General features: G+C 37.7%; 1 protein-coding gene across 1 annotated transcript in view; it reads left to right on the plus strand.

Moving 5' to 3' along the window:
- csmd1a (CUB and Sushi multiple domains 1a) overlaps positions 1 to 23022 on the plus strand; it is a 667584-nt gene that overhangs the window by 630744 nt on the left and 13818 nt on the right. Inside the window, exons 56-63 of the mRNA XM_065250481.2 lie at positions 1621 to 1794; positions 2203 to 2385; positions 5792 to 5968; positions 7733 to 7912; positions 12357 to 12530; positions 19722 to 19895; positions 21458 to 21531; positions 21629 to 21740. Coding sequence (XP_065106553.1) covers positions 1621 to 1794; positions 2203 to 2385; positions 5792 to 5968; positions 7733 to 7912; positions 12357 to 12530; positions 19722 to 19895; positions 21458 to 21531; positions 21629 to 21740 — 1248 coding nt within the window. The remainder of the gene's footprint in view (positions 1 to 1620; positions 1795 to 2202; positions 2386 to 5791; positions 5969 to 7732; positions 7913 to 12356; positions 12531 to 19721; positions 19896 to 21457; positions 21532 to 21628; positions 21741 to 23022) is intronic.

Here is a 23022-nt window from a genome sequence, read left to right on the forward strand (position 1 = left end):
GTCATCATATATGAAACACCTGATTTCACTCATCAGGCTCCTTAATTAGCACACTAACAAGCTGATGAACTAAATCAGGTGTTTTTATAAATGGAGACTGGGAGGGGGTCCCGAGGACCGGAATTGAGAACCACTGTCTTAAGGGACTGTTCACATTTTGCATCTAAAACCGCTTGTAAAACGTGCTCACCACTTTTTTCCTTCCTTACAAAACACTGGCATTGTTAAGCAACCATGAGCCGCTTTCTCCATAGATTCAGTAATGCGTCTTCATGATACAATCTTTACATGTAAAGGATAAAGCTGATTGGTTGATTCTTCTGTTGTGTCAATTCATGTCTAAAAAACAAAACAAAGAGCGACCGTGTCATTACCTATTTGAGTGTACTTGCCACATGTCTACATTAAAAATAACCAACTTGCTTTCCAAACCTTTAATAAACTTTTTATTTAAATAATTCTAGGAGGAGAACATTGAAAAGTACTCTTACGGATATTATGATTTTATTAGATTTGTTTTGTTTTGTTTTTTTGAACACATTTCTATGTAGTTTTTATATATTTTAGTTTTATTAATTATAATTTAGCATTGGCAGCATGAATACAGTATAGTGTGCTGTTGTTGGTTTCAGCAGTAACAACATAAACAAACAGCTTTCGTGGATCAAATGTAATTTTCGGTAAACTCCGTTGAGAATCAATAACAACAAAGTCCTTTCAGAGTAGTTTATTTCTGATAACAAGCTATATAGTTCACATTTTATAGCTAAAGCATATCAAAACTACACTGAGCTAACTGTAGCAACTTGAGGGGTTACAGAATAGTGTTGTTTAAAACAACCGATCATCATTTTGATAATGATAAGTTATTCATTAATAATTACATTATTAATTTAGATATTTTTTCCATCACCCTGTTAAGGGAAATAATTGTTTATCACTATTCCAATTCACATTTCACGTTTTATGTTTATATTATTTTATTTCAGTTTACAATTTTTTTTATCAATCGTCAACAGTTTACGAAAATAACCTTGGTTTAAACGTTGTTGTTTTTTTAGTAAAACTATGATTTTATAAACTATTTTCAATACATCAATAAACATGGTTAGACTTTTAATATAACAAAACAATTGTTAATATTTTAATATTTTGGCTTTAAAATACATGGCACAAAAACTGTGTAAAACACTTTTACGTTACGTGCTTTTATGTACCTCTGGTCTACTATGGAAGAAGGCTGCACATTTTTTATGTCTGTTTCATAGAAAAAACAACAGCATATGGTTTTGAAACAAGACGAGGGAGTAAATTATTTTATCGTGAAAGGTTTTTTTGCGGGGTTCATACTGTAAATTACATACATCACTTTTCAAGAGTATTCAGAATTGGCAATTTTGACTGTGCGGTTTTCCGTGGTGCAATTATATGATTATAAGTAGGTTGCATCAAAGAACCCATTGTGTTTCCATGGTAATTGTAAAAACAAAAATACTGCGTAGAGCTACAGCATCCATTTTGAGGCAATGCGACACAGTTAGATCTCGTTTAATGGTATGTAAAAGAACACTAAAGTTCTCAGATGTATCTTATCATTTTCTCTTCACGCTCCCTCCATAGCCATATCCTGCGGTGATCCCGGCACGCCGCCGTTTGCTATCATGTCGGGCCAGAAGTTCACCAGCAGAGCTGTGGTCCATTACTCGTGCAGTCAGGGCCGATCTCTGGTGGGGAACGCCACGCGCCAGTGTACGGAGGATGGCCGATGGAGCGGCTCACCGCCCTACTGCTCAGGTACATCCATCGGCAGGTGGCAGAGCCTCAGGGCTGGAGACTGCAGCCTAGACAGACAGCTGATCTTTAAGCTGCTGTCTAAGCGGCTCAGCTTACTTACAGACACGCAAGTCGAAAGTTTAAACAGTAACTGCTGTTGACATCCGTGCAGATGAAGTGCTTCTTTCTAAACATCATTATATATTTTGTGTTTTACTTTAGTAGCCAAGTTACCGAAGTAAAATCCCATTCATTTTGTTGTCAGACAAGGTTAAGTGGGGAAATGAACCACAAGTATGTGTTCAACTTTATAAAGTAATCCTGGTAAAGGAAACGCCGCTGTATATTTCTCAAGAAATATCCACCAGGAGCTAATAAAGTGGGTGGTCACAGTATCCAAAAACCATGTTGTCTTTTGTCGAAATCCAGGTGATAATCTGGGATTCTGCGGTGATCCTGGAATTCCTTCTCACGGTTCTCGTCTTGGGGAGGAGTTCAAACATAAAAGCCTTTTAAGGTTTACATGCGAGGCAGGATACACGTTGAACGGCTCATCCGAGCGCACCTGCCTGCAAAACGGCTCCTGGAGTGGAACTCAACCTGTGTGCGAAGGTGAGAGAACACAAATGTTACTTCCTAATCCGAGACAAGATGTTTCCTGATGCAAATGCAGTCCAAGAAACTCGATCAGGTTTGAATTGTGCCATGTTCTCTTGGTTTCTCTCAGCTTGCTTGACCAACTTTTTTCCTCAGTTGTACATTGTAATTAGTGTAAAATTGATCTTTTAATGCTAACAGGCCTAAAACCAGTAATTGGCAGTTAACTCAATGACTCTGGATAGAGGAGCTGTACAATAGGCCCTGTCATTAGCATGGTGGGTAATGATACACTGGTCTAATTGGGATTTGTGAATAGACCTCTGCACAAATACTCTACACTTTAACATGACTACAAGTATGAATCAGACTTTTAAATAAAATTGGAAAAGTTAATAATTAGTACAATTCTGAGGGTTTAGGAATCAATACGCCTCATTCAGTCCACCGCCATTTCAGTTCAAACTGAGGCTGTAAGTGTCACGGTGATCCGTGTCATGTTTTGTGTCTGTTCCATTTGTCGTCACCTGAACATTGTTAATCTTCACTTGATTCATTCCACCTGTGTGTCATTGGTCTTTGTGTATTTATACCCGTGTTTGTGTATCACTCATCGCCGGATCATTGTCAATGCTACGATGTTTGTATCCTGTTCCACGTTTATCTGTTCCTGTGTTTTACGTACCTGCTGTTATTTTGATTCCCGTGTTTGGTTTCCCGTTTATTTATTAAATGTTATTTATTCAGTCAAACTCTGCACTTGCGTCCTCACTTCACATATTCTGTTTACCAGTCATGACAGTAAGGGTTGAACATCCAAAGAGTGCATTTTAAACCTAGGACCCTATCATAAATCCACTGCACGATGCAAGTGTTTTTTGCAAGTTTGAGCCCAACGCTATTATAATTTCCATGTCAAGTATCACGTTGTTTAAATGGCAAATGCATTTTCGCCCAATTTTGCGCTCATGGCCGTGCTGGCTTGAAAACGAGGTGTGTTCTGGTGCATTGTTTGTGCGTTGCTGTTTTGAGGCAACTAAAATTGACCAACTAAAACCTGATCTAAAGACAATGCCGCAAAATTGTTTGTGCTATTTAATGAGCCCGTAAGTAACATACGCCTGTAAACGGGACGACAACATGCGTTTGCTTTGAATGCGCAGCAGCACAGAAACATTGTTTTTTATATATATAAAAATTAAAGGATAAAAATTTAAAATATTATTATTATTGAGTCTCTTGGACATAAATGAGGACCGATTATGAGACGTTATGCTGAGTTTACACCAACCGCGTTTCGGGCCTCAAAATCGCGTCTACCGCGCGTGGTTTTCCGCTTGAACAATTTGGATGCATTCGCGCGTGTAGAGCGGAGTAGACGCGTGGAAAAAGCAAGCATTTCACGCGTGTCAGAGGCAAACTCCGCTTCTTGTGGGAGGGGCAATTGCTATGCGTTTGTCTTTTTGCAAAATGACTGATGTTGATTGTGCATTTATCGAGAGAGTTACCAGTTCTTATTTGGTAACCTTACTATAGGGGGAAAATAAACGGTGCGGGTCGATAAACGTCACGTGACTCAAAAGTGAAGTGTGTATTACAATTACCAGGTTGCCCAATGTCCTCACTGACACTCTTCCAAGCGAGGTCCTTTTTATTCCTGTCTCCTCTATAGAAATAAGATCTTGTGTCGTATAGCTCCAGGTGACTGCTTATGGACAATATCAAGCGTTGGTTGAATGAGTGACTCCGGGCGGGGCTGCCACCACAGCAGCAAGCAGGCTCCTGATTGGTTAACGCGGCGCGAAATTCCGCTAAATTTCACATTTTTCAACTCGGGCGTCAGCCGCAAATTCGCGTGAACCGCAAGATGCATAAAAAGCACCATTCGCGCTTACCACGCGAAAGAGGCGGAAACGCGTCTTCCGCGCCGAACGCCTCTTCCGCTCCGCGTGACCTCCTGACGCGCGTCAACGCGTCTTCACATTGACTTAACATTGAAATCACTCGCGCTTCACGCCTCTACCACGGTCGGTGTAAACGCAGCATTAGAAGGCGTAAAGAGCTGCTTCACCTGTAACCTGGTAAGTAATTGAATGTTTTGCTTTAAACAAATGCAAATAATGCATCTATTTTTAAATTATTTTTTTTTAAATGCTACCCCACAGATTTATTATATATGATGAGCATAGACAGCTAAAGAGGTCATATCAATCAATATCCAGAATATAAACTATCCATATAAGTAGGTATTGAACAATTATTGCATGTATTAATATTCACTTATCACCAACCTCACTACACAAGTTTGCATATTTGTATAATTATACTTATTACATAATAATACTGTGTTTTTCTCAGATTAAAAAATAATGCTTAGCAAATAAACCACAGGAAGCCGAAAAACACTTCAGGGAGTATTAATAGCTTCTTTAAAAGAAAACAAGCTGCCCAGTAGTTAGTCCACGTGTTTTATCACTAATTTATGTGTTTGTTTTCATGGTGTGATAAGCGCATGAATTGCGTAAATCAGTAGAATGCATTATTCAGAGAACATTCATTATTGAATAAAAGCTTTAACGGAAAGCCGTGACTGATCACCGTAGGAGGGGAAACTCAACAGTGGACCTTTAGTGCAGTCATGAAACAAAACCTGTTGCCACCTAGGACTAATGGCTTAAAGTTCATAAATATATCTGAGTACAGCGGGCCCCCACTGGGAACTCATTTACTCTTATTATCCCAACTTTACTTAAGTTTAATAAAAGAAGATATGGCGGACTGCAGAAGTTCATGTAAAAGATTAAATGTATTGGTATGTGTGAAACTAACAATAGTTGTACTGATTAAAATATGACTGGTTTTATGGATAATTAGTATCATAATGATATATGCAACCTTAACCAACAACCAGTTGCCTGTTTATTTATTCATGGGATGCTGTTGAAATGATTTCGCCCCATGAAGCATAAAAATACTCTTCATTTCTTGTTCTTTGTTGCCGCAGTAGTGATGCAAATAATAATGTGAATCATTGTCATTTAGAAGAGCATCTGTGAAAGGTTTATTGTATGGATACATGACCAGTCAAAGGCTCCTGTCACGCGTCTTAGTGGTATTAAAATCTAAAGTTTAATTAAACACATTGAAGTGTATCATTTCTATTGCCTTTATTAAAAAACGTTACTTCGAAGTATAACAAAAAGTCATCAAAAAGCTCAGACTAATTGGAATTGAAAGCAGGATGATCTACATGACCAACAACACACTGCAGGCTTTAAAGAAAGCTTTCCGTGCGAGATCTCAGATATCTACGTATCTCTCTCAATAGCTGCATTCGGTCCCGTATGACTGCGGCCTTTTATTCTTTACACACTGGAGCTTTTTCTCGCTTTGAGTTTTTTGTCTTTGATTGTCTTCCCAGCTGTATCCTGCGGAAACCCAGGAACACCAGCCTACGCCAAGATCGTCTTCAGCGACGGCATACTATTTTCCAGCTCCGTGACGTACGCCTGCTGGGAAGGATACAAGACATCTGGCCTCACTACTCGTCACTGCACGACCAACGGCACATGGACCGGCTCTGCGCCGGACTGCATCGGTGAGAACCACAACCTCCTCTATTTGATCACTGTGATGTTTGCTCTGTAATTCCACTTCTACAGCAGAGCTACGCTGCGTAAAAAACAAAAATCTGTTCATTTATTTTGTGAATTGTATTACAAGAGCAAAGAGAGTAACTTTAATACTTATAGAGCAAGCTTGAAGCTCTGTCATACTGTATTTGAACTTTTGCTGCAACACATTTTGCGGTAGACATTGAACAAAGATTATTTTTAAAAGGGGCCACTTTAAATTTGAAAATCCAATTTATTTATTTTTCACTTGATTTCCTCCGGTCACTTTGTCAGCTCATCAAAATGAGCTAGATTAAAATGGCTTGATAAATCGGTAACATTTCAGTATGAAAACACATATTCACTATTAACTACAGATTTTGACTCAACTGCTAATTTATGGCTTATTAATACTTAAAAGGTAGTTGTTGTAGCATTTAAGCACAGGTATTGGGTAGGATTAAGGGATGTAGAATATAATCATACACACACACTCCCCTAAAGGGTTATTGGGAACACCATACTAATACTGTGTTTGACCCCCTGTCGCCTTCAGAGCTGCCTTAATTCTACGTGGCATTGATTCAACAAGGTGCTGAAAGCATTCTTTAGAAATGTTGGCCCATATTGATATGACAACATCTTGCAGTTGATGGAGATTTGTGGGATGCACATCCAGGGCACGAAGCTCCCGTTCCACCACATCCCAAAGATTCTCTATTGGGTTGAGATCTGGTGACTGTGGGGGCCATTTTAGTACAGTGAACTCATTGTCATGTTCAAGAAACCAACTTGAAATGATTCGAGCTTTGTGACATGGTGCATTATCCTGCTGGAAGCAGCCATCAGAGGATGAGTACATGGTGGTCATAAAGGAATGGAGATGGTCAGAAATAATGCTCAGGTAGGCCGTGGCATTTAAACGATGCCCAATTGGCACTAAGGAGCCTAAAGTATGCCAGGAAAACATCCCTGACACCATTACACCACCAGCCTGCACAGTGGTTATAAGGCATGATGGGTCCATGTTCTCATTCTGTTTATGCCAAATTCTGACTCTACCATCTGAATGTTTCAACAGAAATCGAAACTCATCAGACCAGGCAAAATTTTTCCAGTCTTCAAATGTCCAATTTGGCGAGCTCGTGCAATTTGTAGCCTCTTTTTCCTATTTGTAGTGAGGATGAGTGGTACCCGGTGGGGTCTTCTGCTGTTGAAGCCCATCCGCCTCAAGGTTGTGCGTGTTGTGGCTTCACAAATGCTTTGCTGCATACCTCCGTTGTAACGAGTGTTAAATCAGCTTGAATCTGTCGGCCCATTCTCCTCTGACCTCTAGCATCAACAAGGCATTTTCGCCCACAGGACTGCCACATACTGGATGTTTTTTCTCTTTTCACACCATTCTTTGTAAACCCTAGAAATGGTTGTGCATGAAAATCCCAGTAACTGAGCAGATTGTGAAATACTTAGGCCGGCCCGTCTGGTACCAAGAACCATGCCACGCTCAAAATTGCTTAAATCACCTTTCTTTCCCATTCTGACATTCAGTTTGGAGTTCAGGAGATTGTCTTGACCAGGACCACACCCCTAAATACATTGAAGCAACTGCCATGTGATTGGTTGATTAGATAATTGCATTAATGAGAAATTGAACAGGTGTTCCTAATAACCCTTTAGGTGAGTGTATGTATATATATATAGTCGAGTAAGCCATAGCATGCATTGTCAAACTTGTCATCTCTTTTCAGTTATCAGCTGTGGAGATCCTGGTCCAATCGCCAACGGAATTTACGTCGGAAACGAGTTCACATTCAACAAAACCGTCCACTATCGCTGTAACCCAGGGTACATCATGGAGCCTTCGGATTCATCTGGTCTGCGCTGCGGCAAAGATGGGACCTGGAACCAGACCAAGCCAAGCTGCAGAGGTAAAGTCAACTCTAAAACACATTCAAAGCAATTCACAGTTTTCTCTTCAGTTTAATGTGGAAGTGCAGGCAGAGAGGACAGAACTTGTTGTCACTTTGCAAACGATGCCACGAGAGCTCTTAAAAGATATACTAACATTGTGGAGTTCTTGGCATACTAACATCAAAAGCCTCTCAGATGTTTTTGATCTTGTTTTTTTTTTACTTGTCTGGCAAGTAAGATTATTCACTTACGAACTCCGAGGGGATGTTGCCATGAAATGTGTAGGATCTATGTTATCAGATGTCAGAATGAAATTACATCAAGCTGCGAATGGTGCAATGCAGACAGCTTAGCCTCCTCAAGATGGTTTTTTTTTAGAAAACATCAGATGTATGTTGTTGGACGCAGGAAGAAATGAGCTGCACGCTTGGTATTCAGACTGATTTCAGCGTGTAATTCCATTTAATCATCGTTGCCGATCCCATTTAAGTCAAAAGTATACACTTCCTCCCACGGGCAAATGGAAAGTAATGACTGAGGAAAGCAAATAAACAACTCTGAGCTCTTATGCTAGTGCAGTATTGTTTTAGCAAGACCTTTTTCACGGTCTGTGCAAGAGGATGATAGAGATATTGGGTTTGGACAAATATGTTGTTTATCATTTCTGGTATTGCCAGAAATTGTTGGTGGGGGGGCAAATTTATATTATTTAACATAATATAGGGGCAGTTTCCCAGACAGGGTTTACATTAAATCAGGACTCGGCCTTAGTTATTTAAGGACATTTACAGTACAGTATGTAGTTTTTACATACAAAAAAAACAATAGCACTGATATATGTTAAGATACATCAGTACAAGGTGTTTTTAAATTGACAAACATGCATTTTTGTCTGGGACTAGGATAAGCCCTGTCTTGGACACCACCCATAACGTTTAAATGATTGTTTAAGCAGTAAAGCACTACAAACGCAAATGGGGCAAAACAATGTGTTTAAAAACATTTCAAGTCCCCCCCCGCCTGCTTTCACTCTTTACCTCATTGACTGGTGAAAGAGAACAAAGTGCTTCAGTAGTTGTGGACTGTCAAAGCTATTTTATTCACTTTAAACATCAGATGAAGTGATTCTTTTCTCTTTAATACAGATGACACTGTCCTTAATAATTAAGTCATCGAAATTTTTTGATTATATTTTCCATGAGTCCACTATGTTAGCGATTACCAAGCTAACTCTTTCCCCGCCACTGATGAGTTAACTCGTCAATTAAGAGAAAACGCTTAATTGCCAATGACGAGTTTCTCCGGCAATCCATATTTCCATTATTATCCACCAGGTGGCACTCTTACCGAAATGATAAAACCCGGAAGTATTCCCTTAGGGCAAAAAGTTCAAACTCTGTGTATGTTTTGATTTTTGAAGAAACCTACCCATAGTTAAGAGGTGATAAAAAGAAAAAGGTAGGATTAATTTTTTTTGTTCTTTCATTTGATATATTGTATGTTTGCATATTTAAAGAAGAACAATTTCTGGAAGGCATTAAACTTTTGTGAAAATCATAAAAAATGCTGGCGCTGGCAACTTTAAAAAAAAATGCTGGCGGGAAAAGAGCTGACAGTCTTTACGTTTTTAGTTTAGTTCTTATTTAATTTAATTGTTTTTTGGTGGCTTAATTACATCCAATCACAAAAACATTGCACTAAATAAATGGTTTTAAGCGGGCTTGCGTTTAAACGCAGCTGAAACACCATGCGGATGCCGACTATAGGCGCTTATGCTGCGTTCCAGAGCACATCCAAACCAGTGGGATGTGGGACTTATCCTACCTCCAACTAGGAAAAGTGCACTGGAATGCCTGTTGAAGTGGAACCTCCTACCGGTGAAATCGGGGGAGTTCGACCAACCCCGACTTCAGCAAAATAAGTCAGAGGACAATAGCGGTGCCCATAGAGTCTCGCGTTGTGAGAGGAAAACTTCAAGGAATAGACTATAAATTGTACTTCTCTGCTTGTAGGGTTGTTTTAGACACTGTAATTTTAACACAACTTGTTTTTTTATATTATGGCGTGAAATTATGTCGTTATTATCTGTTAGCATGAAGATACGGTAAAAGTATACCAAGTTACTTAAGCGACATGCAGCGCTTTTATATATTGGCTCCAGAACACTTTGTAAAGATGTTTAACTTGATGTTTTAGTGTAGTGTGAACTGCACAGTTTGGACCGACGTTTAAAAGTCATGTAGTCTGTACGAGCCTTAAGAAGACCGGTCGGTCGTCCATGTTTTCTGTTTACGTTCCACTTCAAATGCCTGGAACGCTTTGACGTAGGAGCTTGGACACTTCAGGAAGGATAAGTCCCACGTCCCACTGGTTTGGATTGGCTCTGTAACGCAGCATTAGTCAGCTTTTTTTCAGCTGACTGCTTTGGTTGCTATGATACTTCTGCTTTGTTTATCACTCGTTGAACTGGGTTGCTTGTTGTAATATTTGTCCCACCCCTCCTCCACTGTGATTGGACAGCCGAGTGGGAAGTAGCATTGGCAAGCTAAGCGTTTCACCCAAAGTTAAACATTTCTGAACTCTCAGCGCTGAGAGAAGAAAAACTGCAGAGCGCCAGTGCTCAGCGCGGACCAAACCCACCAGCTGCTGCTGTTTTGGAAAGCGCAGTGCTTTGGTTAAAAACAAATGAACACAAATTCTGACGGCCAGCGTAAAACGCTTTGGTGCCTAAACTAAAGCAATAAGCCCCAAGTGGGTTACAGTGCATTTTATAACAGCTAAAGGGCATTAATAGGCACGAAGCAAAGCAGAGGTTAAAGTATAACCCCCTTAGCTGTTATAAAATGCACTTTAACCCACTGCTTCATGCTTCATATGCATAGCAGGCTTTCATAAAACACAACAAATAAGTTGTAATTATTTTAGTACAAATATTACTCTTCCGCCTAACTAAGTAGTTCCTCAGAATCGAATGTGGCTGCTACAGAGCGCAGTTCACAAGCAACACGAAATAAAAATATCATTTTAATTATCAAAGAAATTGTATAATTAATGTGCTTCAACATAACTAAATTTATTTTTTGGCATCATACTTATTTGAAAATTCTGAGCAAATAAATAATAAGGACATGGGGTTATCATGCACATCTCATCAGTAAAGACAGATCCGTGATTAGTAGTAAATCACCATCACCTGCTTTCAGATAAAGCACCATTTACCACACAGAGCCATAATTCACTGACAAGCTAGGCAAAATCACATTCATTATCGCAGGTGATTTGTCCGCAATAATGATTACGATATTGCCTTGCTAGTTAGTGGACTACAGCTCTGTGCAGTAAATGCCACTCCATCTGAAATCAGGTGATGGTGATTTATTACTAATCATGGAACCGGCTTTACTAATAAAGTTGCCATGACAATCCCCTGCAATATGTCGCCCAGCCCTAAAGGGGAATTGTTAGAAAGATTAAGAAGACGACAAGGAAAAGGCACGGATTGAGAAAATGTGGAGGGAATAGGAAAAGTATACAAGGAGAGAGAGGTTTAAGAGAAAATGTATAGGAGAGGTAGAGGACGTATAATGGAGAAAGAGGTTAAATATATAAGAAGAAGAGGGATGATGAGGCAGTGTAGAAAACAGCAGAGGGAGAGAAATTCATTGGTCAGTGTGCCAAAGTTGGGTTACTGGTCAATGAGAATCTAACATCTGTGATGTCTGTTGTGCATTGTTTTCTCTAGACCACAACATATAGACATACGGTTGCTTTTGACAGTAACCGCCTCATTGTTTTTCAAAAGAAAGAGCATTGGAGCAAAGGTTTTGTTGTGGTTTGAGACAATTTCCCAGTCCACTATGCATCACCAGTATGTGAGTAGGTTGAAAATCACCCGCATTTTGTAATGGTGTTCCATCAACTCTAATATCCGTTTCTGAACCCAAATATGCAGCTCCCTTCCTGAAGATAGAAATTGGTCAACTGCAGTCTCTTTAACAGATGAAACTCTAGCCAGAAATAAGAGGCTTTGATGGATAGATACAAAAAAACTTATTTTTAAGTGTATTTTTTCATGCATGTATATGTATTCATGTGTTAGTGAAGAAGAATGCATTGTGTAGTTTTGGATGGCTGTATTAGTTGTTTTAAAAGATTGACCATAGTTTGGATGGATGTCCAAAATCGATTGAGACGTTCTGCAATTCACAATTAATCAAAATAGCTTTTTGTTTGCACATAAAACCATTTAAAGACACATAAATGCCACTTTGCACAGTTATTTCAAATATATTAGGAACGGTGTGACAGAATGATTTACTTATATAATGCTTACTTCCTCATATATTACTGCCCAAACCATCCCAATCGTGTACTTGGTATATAAATGTTTTATATTAGCGCTTGCTTTTGAGGCAACCTCAACAAAATTAACAAGATGATGATGATGATTTTTTCTCCCAGTGATCATGTGTGGTCAACCGCCATCTATCCGCTATGGGCGCGTAGAGGGCTCAGACCTTCAGTGGGGATCTAGTGTGACCTACAGCTGCTTTGAAGGCTACCAGCTGTCCTCACCTGGAATAGCCACATGTGAAGGGAACGGCACATGGCGGGGTGAGATCCCTTTGTGTCTGCGTAAGTACAGTTTGTCAATTCAATTCAGATTTATTTCTATAACGCTATTAACAATGTTGCATTGTTGCAAAGCAGTATTCCATAAGATGTATACCTGTATTAGCGATGCTAGATGTCAAAATAACTGTAAGATTGTAATCAGATTCTTAATAGAAAGATGACTGATCTGATGACAGCAGTCAGCTTTAGATATTCTACTAACTATGTAACTTTACAACTACAAGGGTCTAAAATGGTGTGTCTGAATCCACTTTTCTTAGTTTAACAGGAAAAATGGTTTGTGCGCCTGGCGCACAGTCTAAAAGGGTTGTTCATATTGTCGTAATTAGTAAGGGGTGTGTTTTGGGCGTAACATTCAATAAACCAATGAGAGTCGCTGAACGTGAAAATGATATCTGCGCCAGGCTGAAACTAGCAAAAACACTTGCATTGCAGTGCATTGTGCCGGGTGTATGATAGGGCCCTTATAGTTAGTTGAATGACTGTTAAAGGATCATCACAATAACGTCCATTTCGCACAAAGATTACGGAAAATACACGGAAATTGAATTTTTTTGTTCATTCACACGGCCAACGATTTTCCGGAATCTGTGCATGCTTTTACACACATAGGGCTCTATCTTGCACCCAGCGCAATTGACTTTGTCAGTGACGCATGTATCATTCGTATTTTGCCCCGGCGCACAGCGGGTTTTTCCCGTCACAGAAGCACGTCGGCAAACTAGGGAATGAACTTGCGCTCCCTGGGTGGTTCAGCGCAAAAAAAGAGGCGTGTTCCGGCGCAAACCATCCCTGATGCTATTTTGCAGTTTCATAAAACAATTGCGCCACTGACCAGAAAAAAAAGTTTAAAGTCTGTGGCGCGTTGCGCGTTGTTCATTATGCTATTTTAAGGGCGCATGCTTGACCATAATGTATAGCGTGCACAACGAGCACACACTTTGCTTATCTAATCTACACAGATGCAACAGTTATTTTGCAAATCATAAATTGTTACACTTAAAAATATTAATACACGAGATAAGGGGAATCATAGTGGTGAGCATTGTGGTGATAGTTTTTATTTATTCTCATGCAAATAACGATTAAAATATTTTCATAACTTTGTTGTGTGGCTGTATTACGTTTATTTTATGTAAATAATAATTAAAATGTTTTCATAAGAAACCTTAATGTATATGAACTTGATTTGTAAGAGTACTTTGGGGTTGGACCTTGCTTGCGTTTCTTGGGTCCGATTTTAAAGCCCCCAAACCCTTTCAGCGGTGAGGGTGGATGCAGCGATGTCCTCTGCTGGCGTCTGTGTAGAGGCAGATCCACCTCCCGTTACACGGCGTGCCCGATTTATGCTGGCGCAACGATGGGGATGCCAGCTGATGAGACAATTGTGGCTATGTCCTCTCACGCCTGTTTAACCTGAGCTGATTTGGGCGGGTTTCTCCTATCCCCATACAAAACAACTTCTCTGTCTTTGACGTGGGTCTCCTCGGCTGTGAACCGCTCCTGGCGTGCGCCTGGTAAATCCGTCATAATAATAGCAACCCGCCATGGAACTTGCGCCCTTGCGTTTAAAGGGAATGTTGGATAGCGTTCTGATTGGTTTATTTGACGTTACGCCCAAACCACACCTATGAATAATGAACCTACTTCAGACCAACCTCTTATTGATTTGCGCCCGGCGCAAGAGTTATTTCTCACGCCGGGAAAATAGCAACAGCGCCCAAGATCCGCCCACAAACTCACTTGCGCGTTGAGCTTCGCACTTGCGTTTCAGATCGTTAAAATAGGGCCCATTCTGTAAAAATCCCTTAAAGACACATGACGAATTTAAAGCACTTGGTAGGTTTTTCCACAGTGTCCGAAGGCCAGATTGAGCAGCAGTTTGTTAAAAGCATCTTGTTAAACATTAACAAGACTTTATCTTAACAGAATAAAACTAAAATAACCTCATGCAAAGCATTCTGTGGTGGGAACCAAAATCTGAAGGATAAAAACGGAAAAAGGTTGATGAGGATTTCTCTTTCCCCAATGCTTTGCATGAGGTTGTAATTTTATAGTTTTATTCTGTAAAGACAAAGACTTGTTAATGTTTAATGTTCATTTAACTTTAAACAAACTGTTGGCAAACAGCTGCTCATACTGGCCTCATTTTAAATCACGTCTCCTCTTAAGACCTTCTAATAGACTTAAGAGGGTCTGTTGGAATATAGTGTATAGGGCTTTAAAGGGGACAGAGAATGAAAAACCATTTTTACCTTGTCTTTGTTGAATAATGGTACTCTACCCACATTCACAAACATACAAAAAGTGCTAAACATGCTAAACATCTCAACCTCATAGTAATTCGTCTTTTAGAAATGTCAGACAGAAAACGGCCCAATCTGAAAAACTGATGCTTATGACATCACAGGCATCTCACTGCCCCTCCACTTTTTAAAATAATTGGCTACATTTTTTGAGTGGCAGCAAAGTCAGCCAATCAGTAATGAGCTTTCAAGTTAAGCCAGTAGGGGGAGCCAAATAGGTGCAAAACCACTTGTTTAAAATCCCCCACCCTACTAGAGCTATCTGAGAGAGGTTTTTAGGAAGCTTCTAAGGCATTACAGACCCAAACAAAACATTTTTGTCTACATGTCACATCACAGAACAAGGATAAATACTCGGTTCAATCATTCTATGTCACCTTTAAAATATGGCCACTCATTGCAGTGTAACATTAATGATCTGCTCATCTGTTAATTATCTGCTCATACATTTTTTTTCCTCTTTTTGTCAAACTAAGTGAAATTTTAGCTTTGGTAATATCATGGTGTAATAATATACAGTAATAATGCCTATTTTTGGATAGTCTACTCAAAACTGTCACATTAAATACCATGACATTGCCTATTTTTAATGTATTGGCCATAATGTGATGTGCGTGTCGATTGTTGTGTTTTTAAGGGGTGCTGTGTGATGAAAGGTTCATGGTTTGACTGAAATGGTGTGAAATGCAGGCAACAGAAAAGCTTAAATCATTCTGATGTTTTCCACACAAGTGTCAAAACCTCACAAACGGATCTAAAGTAGTTTCTGCACGCAGCATGATATGTGCAGCTCTGATGCTAAATCCTAGTGTATTTTATTGTAAGCTTTTCACAAAATGTCAGCCGTTAAAGCCAAAGTCCTTGTTAAAATAGCCAGAAACCAGTAACATCGCACACAAACGGCAAGATTATCGCGTAGTGAAATAATGCTGAAAACAAAATAAAATCAGCAACAAATAAAACAAATTTAACAAAAACAAAAATATGGCAAGACTCATACAATAAGGTTGTATTTGTTAACATTAGTAAATGGATTAGCTAACATAAACTAACAATGAACAATACTTCTATAGCATTTATTAATTATATTAATAAGATAATAAATTAATAAAATCTTAATTTAATCTTTATATTAATCATGTTTTTTTTTAGCTAATATATTATTACAATGAAAAGTTGTAACTGGTAACACTAACATTTAATAATTGTTTGGCATTAGCTAATATTAACAAAGATTAATAAATGCTGAAGTTATATTGCTCATTGTTAGTTCATGTTAGCTAATTAATTTACTAATGTTAATAAATACAAGCTTATTGTAAAGTGTTGCCAATAATACAAACATAAGAGTGATTGAAATAAAATAAAAAAAATCTAGAAATTTGGGTTGGGTCTAACTGCATCAGAGTGATCTTAAACTTTGCCTTTTTCCTAACAGCACCCTCTTTGGTAACACTTTACAATAACAGTACATGAATAATCATGTACTAATACATAAATTAATAATCAGTTTAATATGAACTAATGATGAGTTAAGCTATTTACTAATCAATAACTAACTGTAACTATGTTATGAGTCATATGAATTCATGCATGAATTACACCCACCTTAACTACACATTAATACATGTTTGTTAGTTAATGCATTAACTAACACTTTGTGTACTCCATATCAAACAAGCTCTCTAGAAGAACGAAAATAACTTTTGTTAATGCAAAATGTTTAGGTTTGTAATGCAAAACTGTTTATATATTTGCTCCTGCAGCTGAGCTAAAAACATTGAATGGCACTGGATTTCTTGCAACATTTACAGTTAACCTTAATCATTAAATGTGCAATTATGGATTAATAATTAAAATTAGTTCCACTGCTGCCATTAAGAGTGACAGACGCTATTCTTTCTAAATTTAAATCAGTGTTAGCCTACAGACGATGGTTATTATCGTCTTAATATCAAAATGCACATACAGTATTTGTTTTGTTCTTCTTTTAAGCCATTATTACCCCTTCCAAATGTCTGACTAATTTTCACATTTGCTCCTCTCCTTTAAAACCACCAAAAATTTGGATTTTGATGAGCTGAATTTGTATAGAATGTGTAATTGATAACTTTTTAACAGTGTACCCCTCCAAGAAAAGTCATTGTGTAGGGCCTACACAATAATACATTAACAAGTCATTAATTTATGTTAGTTTATAAGTAGTTAACGATGAGTTAATAATGATGTGCCCCTTCAAGTAAAGTCATGACCTAATCATACATTAACAAATCATGAATTTTTGTTAGTTTATGAGTAGTTAACGATGAGTTAGTAGTGAGGTGCCCCCTCAAGTAAAGTCATGACCTAATCATACCATAACAAATCATGAATTTATGTTAGTTTATGAGTAGTTAACGATGAGTTAGTAATGATGTGCCCCCTCAAGTAAAGTCATGACCTAATCATACATTAACAAATCATGAATTTATGTTAGTTTATGAGTAGTTAACGATGAGTTAGTAATGATGTGCCCCCTCAAGTAAAGTCATGACCTAATCATACCATAACAAATCATGAATTTATGTTAGTTTATTAGTAGTTAACGATGAGTTAGTAATGATGTGCCCCCTTAGTAAAGTCATGACCTTATCATACATTAACAAATAAAAATATAAGTTACCCAGAGGCAGAAAGTGTTTTTGATAGGTGGGCATCTATACATCTGCGGGCCAGAAAAATTCACATACTTTTTTTAACTTGCGTTAATTGGGAAGATAAAATGACTGTGTTTTGTACATTTTAGATGGAATTACGTTATTCAATCTAACTGTATTAGAATCGGCCGTCTCTCAATCAGAAGGCTGCATCCTCCGGAGGTCGGATATGCAGGCTGCATACGTCATTAAGCTTGGTTTATTTCAATTAAATAAGCATAACATTCGCAAGTCATAAGCATATTACAACGATTTACGATGAACTATTTAAGCATTGAGCATTTATTTAATTAAACGCCCGTGGCTTACCTAAGCACTGGTACTGAAATATAGAGGACCCAGAAGCAAAAAATATCAACACTGCTTTATTGAAAATCAACTTAAACAGTCCAGTCGGGCCGTCGAGTCGCGAGCCACCAAGAGCGAGTTAACTTTAGTGTTGCTGGTGTACACCGTTTTTATTTAGAAGTCTTTTCTTTACCGCTCGTTCACACACGAATCTGCTACTCAGTGCAATCTAACCTACCGCGCTCTCTTCAAACCCGCCTCTTCCGCTCTAGATGACAGCAGCGATTGGTGGACGGAAAGCAAGACATTACCGTAATAAACCATATATTGCCAAAAAGCGCAATTTGTTTTCTTTAGGAGCAATTCTAATTTTTTGATAGTTCAAATGGTTGAAGAATTACGGTTTGAATGAAAAAACATAATGTATTTCCATGAATCTGATAGGGTGGGCAAGCTGTCAATCCACCCGTAGATCTGCACCTGGCTGAACGCTGATCCTGATACAATGCGAAAAATTAATTAAACAATAATTAAAATAACATAAAGATAACATTTTAATAGCTTTCACAAATAAACTGGTATGATTGACGGTTTGATGGTCTTTATATGAACACTACACATTTGGCATTGTGACTTTGGTTAACATGTTTGTCATTTCTGAGGAATAGTCAGAATGATTTTAACTGAAATATTTTGACAGCGCCAAAAGCAGCAGACCACAAGTGTAACGAGCGGACAGCCTGTTGTAGGCCGTAACGTTTACATCCACCTTCCTTTTGATTTTGCAATCTACATTGACAAGCACACAAAAATAGAGAACAATTATCTTACATAATAAAATATTTTAACTACCTGCTATCTTGGTATTGTGAGCACATGAATTTGAAAAATATCTTTTGTTTCTAAAATTATAAGTGGAACATTTTATGCATCTTTATTTGACCTCAAACAAAGCATCAGATCCTGCAAACCGTTGGGAACCACTGTTCTAGAGCATGTTTGATTTCGGTTACCCAAAGTGTTAATTAATGCATTAACTAACAAACATGTATTAATGTGTAGTTAAGGTGGCTGTAATTCATGCATGAATTCGTATGACTCATGACATAGTTATGGTTAGTTATTGATTAGTACATGGCTTAACTTATCATTACTTCATATTAAAGTAATTATTAATTTATGTATTAGTACATGATTATTCATGTACTGTTATTGTAAAGTGTTACCCATTCTTTTTTTATGAATATCAAGTTTAATTTAGAAATTAGTTTAAATTACTTAAGGAAAGAGTGTTGCAAACACTATTCAAACTAAAAATTAATTCAGATAAATGAATAATGAACTAATACTAAAATTACATTAAAATAAAACATAAAAACCATCATCAAAACCAAAAGCATACAGTCCATTCCATTACAAACAAGTGAAATCCAGCAAAATAAACAATTAAAAAACAATGATATTACCCAACTTTTAATTTTCCGTTGGTCTTAGTACACGTAGTTACTACAGAAAAGTCAAGTTTTAAATAGAAAAAATATCAAAACTCTTTGGTTATTTTTGAGTGCGATGCTAATGGTCTAATCAGCCTTAATGGATTGTGCTAAGCTATGCTAAAAGTGCTAGCGCCAGACCCGGAGATCAGCTGAATGGATTCCAAAACGGTAAAAATCAAATGTTTAACTCTAGAGGAGCTGGAAAATGAGCCTATTTGAAAAAAAGTGGAGTGTCCCTTTAAAAGTGTTTGTTTGTCTTTTTGCGACTGATATAATTTTGTAAAATAAAAACCCAAGCCACTAATTAATAGTCTTGTGTAAAATGAAAACTTAATCTGAGTGGGATGTGATGTGAGCATGCTAGTGGTAACCTGACCAGTGCTTTTTGATGTGTGTGCATTGCAGCCGTGCTGTGTGGCGATCCAGGCACCCCTGCGGAGGGCTACATAGAGGGGCGGCAGTTCACCTACAAATCAGAGGTGTCATTTTACTGCAGACCACCGTTACTGCTGGTGGGCTCCTCCAGAAGAGTGTGTCAGGCGGACGGCTCCTGGAGCGGAATACAGCCTTCATGCATTGGTGAGTTACTGGATACAAGAACAAAATGTTGGGGATCCAACCTGATATTACCAACCTGGGGCTGGATTCACAAAACATGCGTAAGAAGAAAATTCTTCTTAAATGCCATTTAATTCTTAATTTCAAACTTAAGAAAAAAAGTAAGAATATTTTGTATTCTCAAAAAAGCTTATTTAAGAAATTTATTTTTTCTTAAGGATGTTCTCAGGAAAAAACTTCAAATTCTCAAAAAAGAAACTTTCTATAACATCTTAAAGTTAGGATAACCACACAGTACTCTTGAATCTCAAAGTGTAAAATGTTTTATAAGTTAATTTGATTTTAAATGTGACATGTATTGTGTAGTCGGAAATGGCAATTTAAACTGTTTACTTCACACAGTTTAGTTTAATGAGGAATTTCATACTCATATAATAATAAAGTTTAATGACTTACTTCAGTAATATGTCATGATGATATTAGCAAACACTTTACTTCCTCCATTATACATTCATTGTGAAATTGCTAATGTTAACAGCTCAAAGACTTTCTCAGTGGGAGTCTACCAGGCAATCGGTCCGTCATGCGAGTCGAAAGCTCAGGCACACTTGCGTGCTTCACTCTGCGTGGCCAGCTCCGTCTCTTGTCTTAAAGGATTAGTCCATTTTCTTAAAAGAAAAATCCAGATAATTTACTCACCACCATGTCATCCAAAATGTTGATGTCTATCTTTGTTTGGACCGTTCCGACGTTGTTGTATGTGGAATGATACTAATTAATGTCTTTGTGTCAGTTTATTGTTTACAGTGGTCCACAAATGTGCGTTTCATATATGTAACACGTGACCTCCCTACGTCACTACGCATTTACGTTAGGTCGCGCTGGACCGGATCTAGACGAGAAATTGTGGTTTAAAAGTGCATATTTTTTTATTTTTCTTGTCAAAAATGACAATAGTTTCGCTAGATAAGACCCTTATGCCTCGTTTGGGATCGTTTAGAGTCCTTTAAAACTGTTAAGTGTTGAGTTAAGTGTTAAGTGTTGGGCTCTATAAAAGTCCATTAAAATGAGAAAAATCCTGCAATGGTTTCCTCAAAAAACATAATTTCTTCTCTACTGAACAAAGAAAGACATCAACATTTTGGATGACATGGTGGTGAGTAAATTATCTGGATTTTTCTTTTAAGAAAATTGAATATTCCTTTAAAAATGTTTTTGTAAATCCGGCTCCTGATCACTGGCTTATTTTATGAATTGGATAATTTGCATGAACTCATACGGTATGAATCATACAAAAATTATTAGATTATTAGAAAAAACAATTATGATACCCCACCCTTAAACCCAATGTCACGAGGCGAAGCAAATCATAAATGAATTTGGTCGTATGAATCGGAGCTTCATAAAATTATGTACAAATTGCAATACTGTTTCGGGAATTACTTCAACTTTTGATAATGCAATGTATTACTTGTAAGACAAAACTCTCAACAATAATAAGTGTCACTTGAAAACCTTTGCAAATATAAATGTAATATTATTATTATTATTATTGCCAAATTGAGTTTGATTTCCATTTATAGATCCAGAGAACAGTGCTTGCAAAGATCCCGGAACCCCAGCATTTGGAATTCCGGTTCAGGCTCAGGGATTTGAGGTGATTTAGTTACACATACTTATTTAATTGATTCAAGGTTCAAGGTAATCCCCAAATTGTTTAATAATCTCCGAATCTTTAATGTCCATTCTTTTAGGTCGGAAGTCAAATTTTTTTCAGGTGTCGGAAAAACTATCACATACTCGGCTCAACAACGCGAACGTGTTTAGAAAATTTAACATGGAGTGGGATGGATCCAGAGTGTGTTGGTAAGCGTATGCATATCACTATACAGACTTGAAGGCTTTACATTTACGGACATATTTTATATAATACTGTATGCACACTCCCAATGTGAAGGCCTTTCCAAAATGTAGGTGGTATGATTGAAAATGCTGCCTGTGAAATCTTCTTTTCACCAAATCCAAAGGCACCATCACATGTATTTTTTTGCAGACAGGTCATGTGTCGTGTTTCACGTGTATGTAATTATCAGAAGAACAAAGGTAGCAGTGAAGTAAGGGGGGATGAGATTTCCTCAGGAAATTACTGCATGAGGGCACTGTTTGAAGACACATTACACATCGGGTTGATGTCAAAAGCTCTGGTGGCTTAACAGGAAAGAAGTTTGAATGTTTTTTTACTGCATCGATCACAGACGTTCTTTACTTGGTGTCGAGCACTTGATCCTCGCCACTTTCACTGTCCCAGCACTTTTCTTTAAAGCTCATGACACTTTTGAACAGGAGCTATCAGGAATTGAACAGAAATGAGATTGAAGGCTTTAGCAGGAGGAATTAAACTTAGCTCAGTTTGTACATAAACTTGAGATTTGTGGATTCGCACCATCAAATCCTTTGGGCCTTTCATCCATGTAAAGCGGTCAAACTGTCAGAAGTCGAGAAGCAGGCAGAATTGAGTTGAGGAAAAGTGAGGTATAAAGGCTTGGCTCATATATTATAAAAGATGGCAGCACTCGGGGCGTTTCTTTAAATGGGGTGACTTTATCTTGACTGTACCATAATATGCAGCAGAGAGTCCACTGTAAATCATTTCCATATTACTCTCATTGTGGTATATATATATATATATATATATATATATATATATATATATATATATATATATATATATATATATATATATATATATATATGTTTCAGGGTCATGTAGGTATCCAATCAGGTTTTAACAGCTGGTATTGATTTCTTATCCGATGGTAAATCCGATTTCTTATCCGATGGTCCACTGTAAATCATTTCCATATTACTCTCATTGTGGTATATATATATATATATATATATATATATATATATATATATATATATATATATATATATATATATATATGTTTCAGGGTCATGTAGGTATCCAATCAGGTTTTAACAGCTGGTATTGATTTCTTACCATCGGATATGAAAGCTATCCACATACCGTCGATGTTTATGAATTTTCCAGTTAACGTACTATCAGAGCTGTTGCCTTGTTTTTTTTTTGCTGACAGATGGCTTATTCATATAAAAAATAAGTCGCACTCCCGTTGCCTGCTAT

The sequence above is a fragment of the Paramisgurnus dabryanus genome, chromosome 20 (assembly GCF_030506205.2).
Source record: "Paramisgurnus dabryanus chromosome 20, PD_genome_1.1, whole genome shotgun sequence".
NCBI classification, from domain to species: domain Eukaryota; kingdom Metazoa; phylum Chordata; class Actinopteri; order Cypriniformes; family Cobitidae; genus Paramisgurnus; species Paramisgurnus dabryanus.